This window comes from Plodia interpunctella, chromosome 9 (genome assembly GCF_027563975.2).
Source record: "Plodia interpunctella isolate USDA-ARS_2022_Savannah chromosome 9, ilPloInte3.2, whole genome shotgun sequence".
Classification (NCBI taxonomy): Eukaryota; Metazoa; Arthropoda; class Insecta; order Lepidoptera; family Pyralidae; genus Plodia; species Plodia interpunctella.
The window spans coordinates 2,525,548-2,538,775 of NC_071302.1; the positions used below are offsets into that span (position 1 = coordinate 2,525,548).

General features: G+C 31.8%; 1 protein-coding gene across 6 annotated transcripts in view; it reads right to left on the reverse strand.

The window, feature by feature from the left end:
* Positions 1-424: 424 nt before the first annotated feature.
* chp (chaoptin) overlaps positions 425-13,228 on the reverse strand; it is a 55,251-nt gene continuing 42,447 nt past the window's right edge. For 2 of the 6 annotated variants that reach the window (XM_053749430.2, XM_053749428.2), the window contains exons 6-27: positions 12,916-13,124; positions 12,224-12,378; positions 11,592-11,694; positions 11,053-11,253; positions 10,606-10,742; positions 10,147-10,366; positions 9,617-9,838; positions 9,182-9,423; positions 8,729-8,925; positions 8,441-8,476; positions 8,258-8,339; positions 7,891-8,056; positions 7,578-7,720; positions 7,351-7,492; positions 6,812-6,943; positions 6,141-6,338; positions 5,850-5,993; positions 5,629-5,769; positions 5,297-5,533; positions 4,936-5,171; positions 4,708-4,834; positions 425-4,625 (exon numbers count right to left, since the gene is read on the reverse strand). In XM_053749430.2, the coding sequence (XP_053605405.1) occupies positions 4,521-4,625; positions 4,708-4,834; positions 4,936-5,171; positions 5,297-5,533; positions 5,629-5,769; positions 5,850-5,993; positions 6,141-6,338; positions 6,812-6,943; positions 7,351-7,492; positions 7,578-7,720; positions 7,891-8,056; positions 8,258-8,339; positions 8,441-8,476; positions 8,729-8,925; positions 9,182-9,423; positions 9,617-9,838; positions 10,147-10,366; positions 10,606-10,742; positions 11,053-11,253; positions 11,592-11,694; positions 12,224-12,378; positions 12,916-13,124 (3,575 nt within the window). In that variant the 3' untranslated portion in view covers positions 425-4,520. The remainder of the gene's footprint in view (positions 4,626-4,707; positions 4,835-4,935; positions 5,172-5,296; positions 5,534-5,628; positions 5,770-5,849; positions 5,994-6,140; positions 6,339-6,811; positions 6,944-7,350; positions 7,493-7,577; positions 7,721-7,890; positions 8,057-8,257; positions 8,340-8,440; positions 8,477-8,728; positions 8,926-9,181; positions 9,424-9,616; positions 9,839-10,146; positions 10,367-10,605; positions 10,743-11,052; positions 11,254-11,591; positions 11,695-12,223; positions 12,379-12,915; positions 13,125-13,228) is intronic. The other 4 variants (XM_053749431.2, XM_053749433.2, XM_053749432.2 and 1 more) reach the window with 4 other exon arrangements.

The window sequence follows — 13,228 nt, forward strand, 5'->3', positions numbered from 1 at the left end:
AAGGAAAAAGCGATAAAGCGGATGAGACCTCATCACATCGGACGAATACGGAACCTTTAGGCTTAATGGCTACAATTTCGTTATAATATTTCACCCCATTCTAATCTTCGTTCAGCAATAAAAGTCAGATATTGTCATCATGATGGCCGTATTTAATTCCGCACACAGCGGGCTCTCCGTCCAATTATTTGTGCTTGACGCCGCCATGGCTGTGTTTTTTATTTATATAGAATAGACACGAAAAAAAAGACGCCTTAATGAACGCCATTTCTATAACAAAATTTGAGATACGCGAGTCTGAAACAGACGAGTGGGGGGGGGGGTTACTATTATTATATCATGGCTCTTTTCGGAACGGAAAATCAAATAAGCTTCTGGCTGTGACAGCAGTGCTTTGATTGTACCGTTTAAAAAAAAAAACAAATTGTTTTACGCAATAATTTATTAATACGCTAATAATTCAATGATTACCTATTACTTCAAATTATTTAATTTTTTACAGTTAAAAGTAGTGAAGACAAAAACACATCGTTGTCCTACCCTCATACAGTACTCTCATAAAGAAATAGCTACAATTTCAAATGGCAACGAAATGACAATCCATCAACATACATGTGTTTATATTTGAAAGGATATTCCGAATAAAGTATTTATTAAGATTTACAGAGTAGAGTTTTATAGAGTATACATAAAGTTAAATTTAAATTTTTATTACATTCTTATTATGCTTGGAATGTTCAAACAAATGTGGAAATTTTTGAAATATAAAAGTATATTTTTTCATTTTATGATAGTGAAAGCGATTAATATAATAATCATAATCGTCATTTTTTAATTTCTGAACTAATAAGAAAATACATTTGCTAACTTTGTTCTTTGACTTGAAATAAATATAATAAAAGTTATATTATTCTTTTTTTTTGGATCACTTTTTTGTTGATTTTCGTTTTTTTTTCAACAGAAGAAAAAAATATCATACATTCAATTTGAACTATTCCAAATCTAATGAATATAGGTATTTTATAATACTCGCTCTTTACATCTCCTTTAATAATGTTTAGTTGGATTATAGGATTTATTGAAATAAAAATAGATAAGATTTTTTTATATTCTTGAGGAACATTCGGAGTTTATTATAAAGTACATAATAATTAAAACACTGGTAGGTTAATAAAAGTGTGATATTTATGCTATATATAAAACATACATTCGTGACATCTATCCATTACTTTAAATAAATAAATAAAATATAAATATATTAGGACGAAACACACAGATTGAGCTAGACCCAAAGTAAGTTCGAGACTTGTGTTATGGGATACTAACTCAACGATACTATATTTTATAACAAATACATATATAGATAAACATCCAAGACCCGGGCCAATCAGAAAGAGATCATTTTCCATCATGACTCGACCGAGGATCGAACCCGGGACCTCTCGATTCAGTGGCAAGAACTTTGCCACTGCGCCACCGAGGTCGTCATATAAAAGAGATATAATTTCAGCGAGCATATATGTTACAATCTATTCTATTTTATTGGCACTAGCTATGTCTATCACAATGGAACCTTGCACGTAGGATTGGAAATTTTACATGTATATTAAATATACTTAAGTTTTACGTAATGTCGAAAGCATTCTGAGATAACAGACCCACAAATTAAAGCATATATATGTGATTTTACTTTTACAGTTCAATGGGAATAAAATATACGTTTTTCTCCTATGACTGAGCTGTCAGATATTATAGGAATTACCAAGCAATACTATGAAGAAGTAATATTAAGTTTGTATTATAATTTAAATGTGAAAACAGTTATCTATTGAGATGAGAATTGACAATGTTACTTATGCGATAAATCTGTAGTTATAATTGTAAAATGTATTTTAGCAATCTGGACTAACTTTATAATAATCTCACCCACATGATGTCCACTGCTGGACATAATACTATATAGGTACTGATAAGAAATGATTTACATCCAGGGACTTCGATTTTGGCATGTACCTGGTAACTACCGATGACACAACACAGAAATGCAGTGACAAACTTTGATTAGTCGTAATTTTACTTTTTGCAAGTGCCCAAAATGTTTCATTATTACTATAAAAAAAAAATCATTTTGTAAGTAAACTCTAATTATTATGATCTATTTAATAAATTTAACAATATGAAAATTTGAGACATATTATTATATCCTTTTTACTACACTTTGAGTAGGCCGCTACCTTATAAATAATTTCATTTTTGCTGTCGAGTTTTGTAATTAAAAAATAATAATAATAACATTTAATTTTCGATTTCACATGTGACTTCATGTAGTATATTGGTTTGAATATTTTTCCATCAAAATCATTATTTAACTACATATAAAAACACAAGAGAAAATATCAAAAGATAATTTCTTGTTAAATTGGCAAAATTAAATATTGCATTTTGGGCTTAACTTTTTTAGTGAAGAACATTTTTCTTAGGTTTATTATTAACAATTTATTTGTAGATGAATAAGATGTAAGAAGCATTACATTAGAGATAGCTACTATATTCAACTACTATACAATTCCCGTTCAAGTCTGCAATATCGTCGTAGGCTTTATCAAAAATAGAAGGATTAGAGTAATATATATCACAAAATATATTCATTGTTACAACGACATCCCTTTGTTTTCAATACCAGACACGAATAAACAAATAATTTAATCAAATGCGCAAGTTTAATTTGAATATATGCGAGATTTGATAAGCTGTGAAAGGTAAACACTCAAGTATCAGATTATATTTTTGAAATAGGCTTTTTTAACAAAAAGGATTTAATGGCATTGAAAACAAAAGTTAACAATTAGGCCTGACACCATATCTGGACCACTGAAGAAGAGGTATTCAATTGAATTCTTTGGAAAAACAACAACCTAGAAAATGAGCTGCATGCTTTAAGGAACAAAATCTAAAATTCAATCCTCCACATGCAACTAGTATCACAATTGAATATAGCTGAATTATTTAAAGTATAGTTGATATCAAAATTCATATAAAACAAAATAGTACAGCAAAATAAAAACTCTAAATAAGCCACATTGGACTAATGTTAGTATAATTACTGTACGAACAACATTTCTTAGCAATAACCAGCGATATAGCCCTGAAACACTTAAATTCAGTCCATAAAATTCTAAATTAAATTGTACAGACAACAAAAAAGATATATCAGTTGTTAATGCTATATATACCAGAAAATCTAACATATGGAAAAAAACCGTATATCTTTTTCATTGCTGTCTCTACTATGACATATATTACAGCATGCGTTGTAGATAATTTAGCTACTGACACATAGACGTATGTAATAAAATATGTTTATCCAATAAATAACCAGATAGAATTTGTAAACAGCTAAACAATGGAAATAGCCTAATTAGTATAGGAAAGCGTTAATAGATAGTCGATTTTGAACGTGTCGACGCTATGAAAAATGCACTGATTTTAAAAATTTGTACATACATTATTAAATTCAACTTAGTAAAATCTGAATTGATAAATAACTGTTTACATAATGTTATGGATTGAAATATATTAAAAATTATTAAATAAAAGACCATGGAAACAGTTACAAATGATCTTATTAACCTAGATACATATAGTCTTCTAATACATAAACAAATACACCTATAAATAACATAATTATTCTTAGTAATGGACGAACACATATCATTCGAGCGAATGCAGTCTACTTAGACGATCATAATTAAGTCATTGCTTTCGTGTGAACTTACATATACAACGACGTAAATGCAACTCCTAAAAGACATTAAGTGCACTTCCACACATAATCTCCACACTTAATTCAGAATGCACCTTTAATCTAGATATACATAATATGTTTTAAACTTTTATGAAGTTAACACAATCATTATACGTAAGGCAGTGCACAAAATGCGGAGTAATAGAAATCAAATCTTAATCTAAAACACTCAAAATAGATCTCCGGGGGCACAACACAAGGTGCATATAAGAAAAATATAATATATAACATTTTCTGATTCAATCCCATGAGATCACACTTCTGCTTTTCTTTTTAAACGATAAATCACAATTTTGTAGGCTTCTCTAGATTCTATGAAATCACTTATGAACAAGTCTGTTTTGAATTACTCGTCTGCCATAATTACACACCATTCCACTACATTTAATAAGATTTTGACTATTCCTCTCGAATCATCCAATGTATTTGGTATAAGCCACAAATACTATTCTATTGGATCAAAATATTGATATCTCGCTCCTTTCTTCATCTCTTGGTCAAATGAGATGTTTATTCCTATAGTTATGTACATTTATACATATCTGCGTAAATCTATTCGAACGAGCACTTTCCATTAAATTTTCTTTTAGAACTTTTCTGACAACCTTTTACAATTGGTAAGTATATATTGATTGTAGAAAAGTATCTAAAAATTATAAACCCTTGCCAAAATAAGATTGAATTCTTCATACACCTCAAGAAGCCAAAAGAGTCCTCATATATACAGGCACGTGGCAATTGTCATTGCTAAAACAATCAAAATATTTGGTGAGCTTAAAAATCCTCGACTCCAACCGCAATCAAGTTCTCTCGACAGAACCTGAAAATAATATTTATGTTTTAAGATGATTCTTATAAAACTAGCAAAATATTTCTGAAAACACAATATGTCATAAACTTACATCACCAAGTGTTCTATTATCGTAATAAGGACAAGTAGCAAATCTGACATCATCTCTAGTCCCGATGCATTTAAACGGGTTTTGACATAAATACTGTCTCCTCTTGCGATCCCAAGACTCAATCCATCTGGAAAATTATCACAAATAAGTTTAATCATCTAAGTTTAAAAAGTTGTAGTAGTAAGTTTAAAAATAATACGTTCAAAGATTTTACAAAATATATCTTACCCAATGCCACAGTCGCAAACTAATGGATTGCCTGCAACGAGTATATCTTCAAGGAACACATTGTTTGGAACACCTGGCCACGGTTTCTGACCAGGGTTAGCCACTTTCATAATGTAGTTAGATCTCACGTCAAGAGTCAGATTTCTGACCCGACCTGGACTCCAGAATACTTCGCTAGGTATTTCTTCTATGCTCGTATTGTAAATTGTGAGCCTTAGATCTTTGGATTGAACACCCTAAAATATGACAAAGTAATTTAACTTTATATTAACTGTTAATATATCGTCAATGTATGAATTAAAATTGTAAGCGATGTTATAATTAAAATGAATAGACTGAATATAAAATAGAAATTACTTACAAGTAACAGATATGGAGAAAGATATCTCAAACTTCGTCCTGTAATAGTGATGTTGTTAAGTTTAGACGGCAACTGGGCACTCAATTCTCTTCCAAACTCCACGGAGTCTACTTCAATGAATAGGTTCTCCAATGCTGCATTATAAGTCAACATCCTTGGCACGTTGAATTCTCTCATGCCGGAGAAAGATGTGACTTTGAGGGTCTTTAGAGTAAACATTTTACTGAAAGTACCATGCTAAAGGGAAAGAACATTTTTATTTATGTAACATTGTAAGAAATTTTCATAATAATATACTACGTGATGTAAATTCTGTTGAATTATATAGTTACCTCAAGAATTCGCAATCTCAATCGAGTTACATCCAAATATTCCAGTTTAGGCGATACTCCGTATAAACTTGTGTTCATGAGAGCAGATATAGGATTTCCTGAGAGGGAAAGCCATCGAAGATCATTTAGTGAATGTGTCGCCTGTAAAAATCAGAATATTTTAAAGCTTTCAGCTTTAAATGATTAGCATAAATTCTGTTACAAAATATATTTATACTTACAACTGGAACTGTTGATAAGTCGTTGTAAGAGAGATCTAAAACTCGTAGTCGTGTTAAGTTTGCCATAGAATCTGGAGGAATCGATGGTAAGTTATTGTATGACATATCCAAACTTCTCAACTTTGGCAGAGGCATTGAAGGCACCTGAATGTTTAAATCCAAATATATATATTAATATAATAGAACTGAATAAGAAATAATCTGTTTGAACTTAATATTGACGTCATAAGACTGGTCCGATTATGATATATATATTTCTTTTTACGATATCTATTAATAAGGATTACTTACTGATAAAAGGCTGACATTTCTCAGCATTAGATGGAACAGCCTTCTCTCAAGGCCTTTGAAGACACTTATTCCTCGTTCACCGCTGTTGAATGGTTGGTTATTGCTTAAATCGAGCCAGCGAAGTCTTGGCAAGGCCGTAAAAGCACCTTCTTCGACACGAACCAAGCGATTGTCCGACAAATCCAACCAGGCCAATGACTGGAAGAATTTAGCACAATGTGTGTAAATAATATTTACATTGACGTTATAGCCATAAATATGAATCAAATTTTAAATTTACAGAAATTTGTAACTAGCTGCACAGATTGAAGCTTAGTCAATAATTATGAAGAACAGAATTAATAAAAACAAGTATTACTGACAAAAGTCGACACTAGTAGAGATTTATATCATAAAACTTTATAAAAAGAATGTAAAATCACGACTAAGAAGATATTTAGATAAATAATATAAGAAGATTCTTATAATAATAATTAAGTGCAAAGGACGAGATGGATTAATGCGCACACTAAAGTAAATTTACTTGAATCTTGACGTAGAAAATATAGCATTTATTAATTTTGTTTTTTATCGAGAATTCAAAATAACACATCTACTTCAAAAAAAGCTACATATATATCAAACAAAACTATATCTACAAACTACAACATGCATACTAAATGCCCATCTACCTTGTACAGTATATTCTGCGGGCTTTGTTTTTTTTGATGGTACACTCTGGTGTGGTCCCGGCTAGCCGTGTGGTACATGTAATCTTCGCTGTCATCGATATCCTCGTGCCAGTACTCGCCCTGGTCGTGACTCTGGACATGCAGGGACAGGACAAAGTTAGCTCTACTCACACGCTAGCATCTACGTGTTAGTGAGACAATCACAGGGGTCAAATTTTCACTTTCATGCTTGAGCTGCATTGTTAACTTAATCTATGTTCATAATATTTTTGGTAAAACTAATGGTTTTAACAAATATACAGGTATACTAGAATATAGATTAGGTATTTCAAAAGTTATGACTTTAATATTGGAATTTGATGATGGAGTTCAATTACCTAGTCAGAGCAAATACAATTTTAGTATAATTCCAAAATACCTGCAGCTCAAACATTTATTTCAATTTTAGTATTCAAAAACTCAAACGGTTAGTTCAAAACCTATCATATCATCAATTAATTTACAGTAAAGACAAGCAACAGTTTTGGATGTATAGTTACCCTGAATCTCTGTACTAAATCCGACATGGGTAGGGCTGGTATAGTGTTGCCACTAAGGTCTAATTCTACAAGGTTTGCTGCAGCCACGGGCGCTAATATATTAGTAGGAATTCTTGATAAATAGTTGTTTGAAAGATCGAGTCTGAAAACAAGATTAAACAAATAAGTTTTTGACGAAGGCACAGATAAAAGTAAACATAAAATGGCAGATTACAAAAGTATATTACCTCTCCAAAAGTGAAGATATCACCAAATTATCTGGTAAAAGCCGTATACGATTGTCAGATAAATCCAATGCAGCTAGCGATTGCATATCACGGAATACTTCAGGTGGCATTGTTGTCAAATAGTTATGAGATAGATCCAAAATCTAAAAAGGTTACATAAAATAATGCATTGATATATTTAAATGACTTTGTTAATCAATCATTACAGAACTAAATTACTCCGAACTTGCGATGGAATTAAGATAATCTTAACCTGACTCTAATTTAAGTTTATTAATATAGTATTGTATATTTACAATTGCATGAGTATTACCTGCAAAGCTTTGACTTTAGCAAAACAATCAAACTCCAAGTGGAATATATAGTTGTGTGACAGATCCAGATATTGCAGCATCACCATTGATCCAAATACTTCGCGAGTTATGTTTCTGAGCAGATTGTGGGACAAGTAAAGTTCTGACAAAGTTAAGTCCACGTGTCTGTAAAAATTATGATATTTAGTATTAAGTGTTGAATTTGTAAGATTTTAAACTAAATTCGAAATGGTAACAAATACATTACATTAAGTAGTTTATTAATTGAAAATATTTTACGTTTAACGCTTGTGTACGTATTTACATATGAAAAATGACAATAAAATATACTTTGTAAGAAACAAATATATATAAAAAAAAACATACCTAAAGTAAAATGGGGCAATATAAGTAATATTGTTGTGAGAGAAATCCAACACTCTGATATTGACTGACACTGTACTCAAACCTGAAATATTTATAAAAACAGTGTATTAGTTACAATAATTACAGAATTAAGTAAACAAAATTCAAATGTAGTTGCACAAAGCGAAAAACAAAACCAATCACCTTGTTCCGCTTCAAATTCATCCTCAGAAACCATGCCTGTGTTAGAAAGCAGAAGAAAAAATAATTTAAAGTGAAATGAACAAACAAAACTAAATAAATAAAATGATTTAACGCTTTTTGCTGCAATTGATGTGTTAAAATAAAAGCTCTAATGAAGTTTATATAAATGTAAAACTACAGTAAATTAAAGTACACCACAACCAAAAGTTAAAACAATTTTATGGTCTACAGTGAACACAAACAAATTAGTCACAACAAAAAACCCAAAATAAAAAAAAAGAAATATACCTATGCGATCAAAGTAAGGGTTCTTACTCTGAGCCTTAGGGGGGTAGAAATTGTTGGTGAAGAAGTTAGGAGCATTGGAATCGGTGAGAGACACGATTCTGTTGTAAGATGCGTTGACCTTCAGAGCGGTAGCTGATCCTACTTGGTCGAAGATGGAGAACTTGAAAGTGTCCAGATTGTTGAAGGAGATGTCCAATCTGAAAATAAGATCACCTACTTAGAAAAATCTTTTCATGTCTCATCTTTTGAATTTTGTCTACATGCATAATTTAAACGATTTAATCAATTTGCGACGACCAAGTCGTAAAGCTTCTATTCAACATTAGGATTCTGATTACTACTTGATTTAAAATCGCTAACGACATCGGCAACAGACCAACGAGAGCGATTGAAATCAGCTATTTCAATGTATCTGTCATTATAATAACGAAATCAAACATTTTAATAACTTACTCTTTCAGAGCTGGTATATTCTGGAACGCCTCCTCGCTAATACCGTAGATCCTGTTTCCTCTCAAATTTATCTTTTGGAGATTGTCAAGACCCGTGAATGCTCTCCTCTGGATTGTTTCAATTAAATTGTCCTCTATTGAAATTTCTTGCAATTCCTTAAGATCTACGAAAGTGTGCATTTCGACCTGTCTCATTCGATTATGAGACAAGCAGATACTTTCAAGCTGACCGTGAATGTCGAACTGAAATAAATAAAAAGCATTACATACATTACTTACTTTAACTTACGTTAACAATAACATCAGCATGAAATTAGCAGCAATGCTCTTTGTTAGTAAATACGATCAAAGGTTAACTTATCACAAAAAACTATAATTCGTTGTTCTAAAAATAGAAAAGAAAATTAACAAATAGACTTATTAAAACGTTACGTACTTGTAAGGTTCCTTTAGAAAAATGTTCAATATCATTGTCCTGGAGATTCAAGCTCTTCAATTTGAACAGAAAATGGAAAGACGTATCCGGAACATTCTTAAGCTTGTTATTGCTTAGGTCTAAATGCTGGAGTTCTATTAGCGCTTTCAGAGGTTCGAATGGAAGGATCTTCACTGTGTCTGCTAGGCCATTTGCCATCTTTAATGTTGTTAAACTGTGCAACTGGAAATTAATTCAATTTGTTTAGCTATCTATGTTTACCATCATTAGAAAAAATATTAAATTAAGAAAAAAACAATATCACGAATCAATACGAGCAAGGAAAAAGAAACTTAACGCATTTTTATTTTGTGTGTATATGAATTGAAGCTTCTTCTACCTGAATTTAAAGTAAATACTTAGTCAATCGGATTGAATAATATAGGTACCAAGTCTGAAATCAAGTACAAGTAGTTAATAAGAGAATGGCCACTTTGGGCACTGATCAATACAATTAGTTACGTACAGTAAGTTACATTACAATTGTTTACCTCAGCAAAAGCGAACGGATCGATAAATTCAATGTTATTCTCGGAGAGATCTAGCGATTTTATAGTCCTGACGTGCTGGAAGGCACTGCTGTCTATCCTGAGGATGGTGCTACCGATAATCCTCAATTCTTCTATTTCTGTGCCGAAATCTAAAAAGTCTTCGGCCCTTATGCTTTGCCTGATCAGTTTGCTTAGCGAAAGAACTCGAAGGGATCTCATTCTGAAATTAATATTTTTTAAAAACAAATTAAATACAATTGAACATGTTAGACTAATATTCAATACTAATGAAGTTTTAGATCAATATTATTTTTTCTGCAAATAATCTCATAAAGTATTAAATATATAATTAATGCTACAAGTACAACTTTATTTTATTCAAACTTGATACAAATAAAAAAAAGGTTGTAGTAATTTTTATGAAGGTATATTCAAATGATTTTAAATTCAAAAATTTACCTTCTGAAATCTTGCAAACTCATTTCCATTGGTGAAGTGCCACTAATATCCAAAGAGAATAGTTTGTATTGGAAGTTGTTGAATCCGGATTGTGGGTACTCAGATGGATAATTTGACGTCAACAAGTTCATATCAACCTGGAAAACACATACAATACGATTCGATTTACGCGTGATTTTACTGTAGGTATTTTGTCTATAATAAGTATAACCAAATAAGTAAATCAAATTGTATGAAATAGAAGTTATTTGATACAAAAAACTTTTGTGAAGTAAAGCTCTCCCGGCCCACTGGACGTCAATCGAATTGAGTACTTACGTCTAGTTATCTATAAATAAGCTAGTCGCTACTTTATGAGAAATAATGTCAAGACTCAGAAAAGAATGATGGCCGTAAAATAGTACTGCAAAATGTAATTCAAAACTAACTCCTATTCTAAAAACTTACTCTGTTCTCCCTCAAATTCAGGAATCTAAGTGAGTCGAGCTTGTTCAGCATGAATTTGGATATCGATGTTAGGTTATTCTCAGACAAGTCGAGGCTCTGGAGACTGTTCTCGAGACCGGCGAAGGCTGCAGGAGATAGGTCCGACAGACCACAATCTCGGAGAGACAGTGATTTGATCTTGGCGCTTCTGAACGCATCTTCCTAGAAACAATAGGATTTGGTAATAATTGTACGATAACAGAAGCTGAGACATTCCTTTGTCACCTTGTTATTACAAAATATATCTCTAAAACGAAAATATGAATACTTACCTATGTTAAATTATTATAATACGAAGTTTGGCAATAAAGTGATTTTTACTTATTTACTTTTTTTAATTAAGAAAAGTTTCATTGAGGAGACTTAATAGTTTTCATTTTAGTGGCAGCAATTTATGATATTTTTGAAGGCGGAGAAAATGAAGAAGACCCAAATATTTTACATGGAAAACAAAATGATATTTCTCTAATATGTAAATTTCTACAAATGAATGTACTTACTCTTATTGAATATATAGGGTTGCCATCCAAACTGGTCGAGTTCAAAACGTTAAAGTATTTAAATGATGACGGATGGAGTATTCTGATGAGATTGTAGTCGAGCCTGAAAATTTAGACGTATCATAATGGAAATGTCTTAAAAGGTTAATTATCAAGGTCGATAATTTTTTGGTAGAGTTTTTATAACAAAATATTGTTAAAAACTTTTTTATTTTTTATATATTTATTTCCAAAAAATTACAACAATTAAATATACGCAGTCCAAAAACCACGAAGATTTGTACGGAGAGCATATCAGTCTAATGTTCAATTTTAAATTACTTACTTAAATTACGTTAGTACTTACTTATTACTTAATAGGAAATAATAGGAATTTTAGTAGCATTAAAATAACATAATAAAATGTTTTGTCTAAATAAAACTAGCGCTAGCGAGTGTTTGCGTACCGCAGCGCACACTCACTGACAGGCTGTCCATGAAGTGCGATTTAAGTTTTCATTTTATATTTTTCGTTTTAATATTTCCCCTTAACTATAATTCTAAATTATTAATGAAGCGTGGAATTAAGTAGGATATTGTCCTTTCTCCGTATGTGTTTTTAGTTGTGATAATTAAGAGTTTAACTAACTCACTTTAACGATTCCAGTGACATCCTGATACCATTCACCTCGTGAACTGGTGGAATTTGCTTGATCACGTTGTTGGATAAATCCAAAAATCTTAGCTGGCGTAGGGGCGACATTTCCTCATATGGAATGTATGACAGTTGATTATCATTTAGCAGCAACTAGAAAAATAAACAGGAAAAAGATAATGTTAGTTCTTCTTTGGCGCCTTGTCGAGAATCTGAGCTGCCAATGTGGCCGCGGCCGGAGGGAAAATATATTTATATCATAAAATCAGGCCATACATTTAGAAAGCCCTTAGGCAGGCTATGCATATCGTGCTATGCTGAAAATATAAAAATATATTAATGTTCAAAATAGTCTTGTAACTGCTTGGGTAAGTTTTGATCCTAAAGTGAACGAATAGTCACGAGTAAGCAGTCTTTTGCGTCTTTATAAAACCATGGATGAGTTCATTCTTTACTTATATTAGTCTAAAAATAAGATGGTATTGGCTGTATCTGTGGCATCAAAGTTTTATACAAAAAAGGGACTCTGCCCAGCAAAGGCAAATTTTCTTCTTTTCAGTCGAACGAAATAGCTGACAAATGAATATTCATTTAGTTTAGACCAGTAAGTAGCCATATCAATTGCATTATCATCCATAGAAGACTATGGAGTAGGAGGAGGGACAGTTTAGCTAACAAGAAATATCTTACCCTATTGAGCATCCTCATGCCATCTCTAAAAACTCCCCCGTCAATGATCTGCAGATGGTTTCCATGCAGATCCAGTGTTTCTAACATGGGCAGTCCCGAAAATGCATCGAGCGGAAGATTGGCTATGGCATTGTCTCCCAGATGCAGGTACTGTAGCGTGTTCTCCAGTCCACTCCAGCTTTCCCCCGTTACTTCTGTTATTTCATTGCCTGGAATGTATAAAGAAACGTATTTTTCTTATGACGAATAAATCATGAAATAGGGTACAGTTAACCTTATATCGAGTTATCCTGCATTGATCTTTATGTCATAG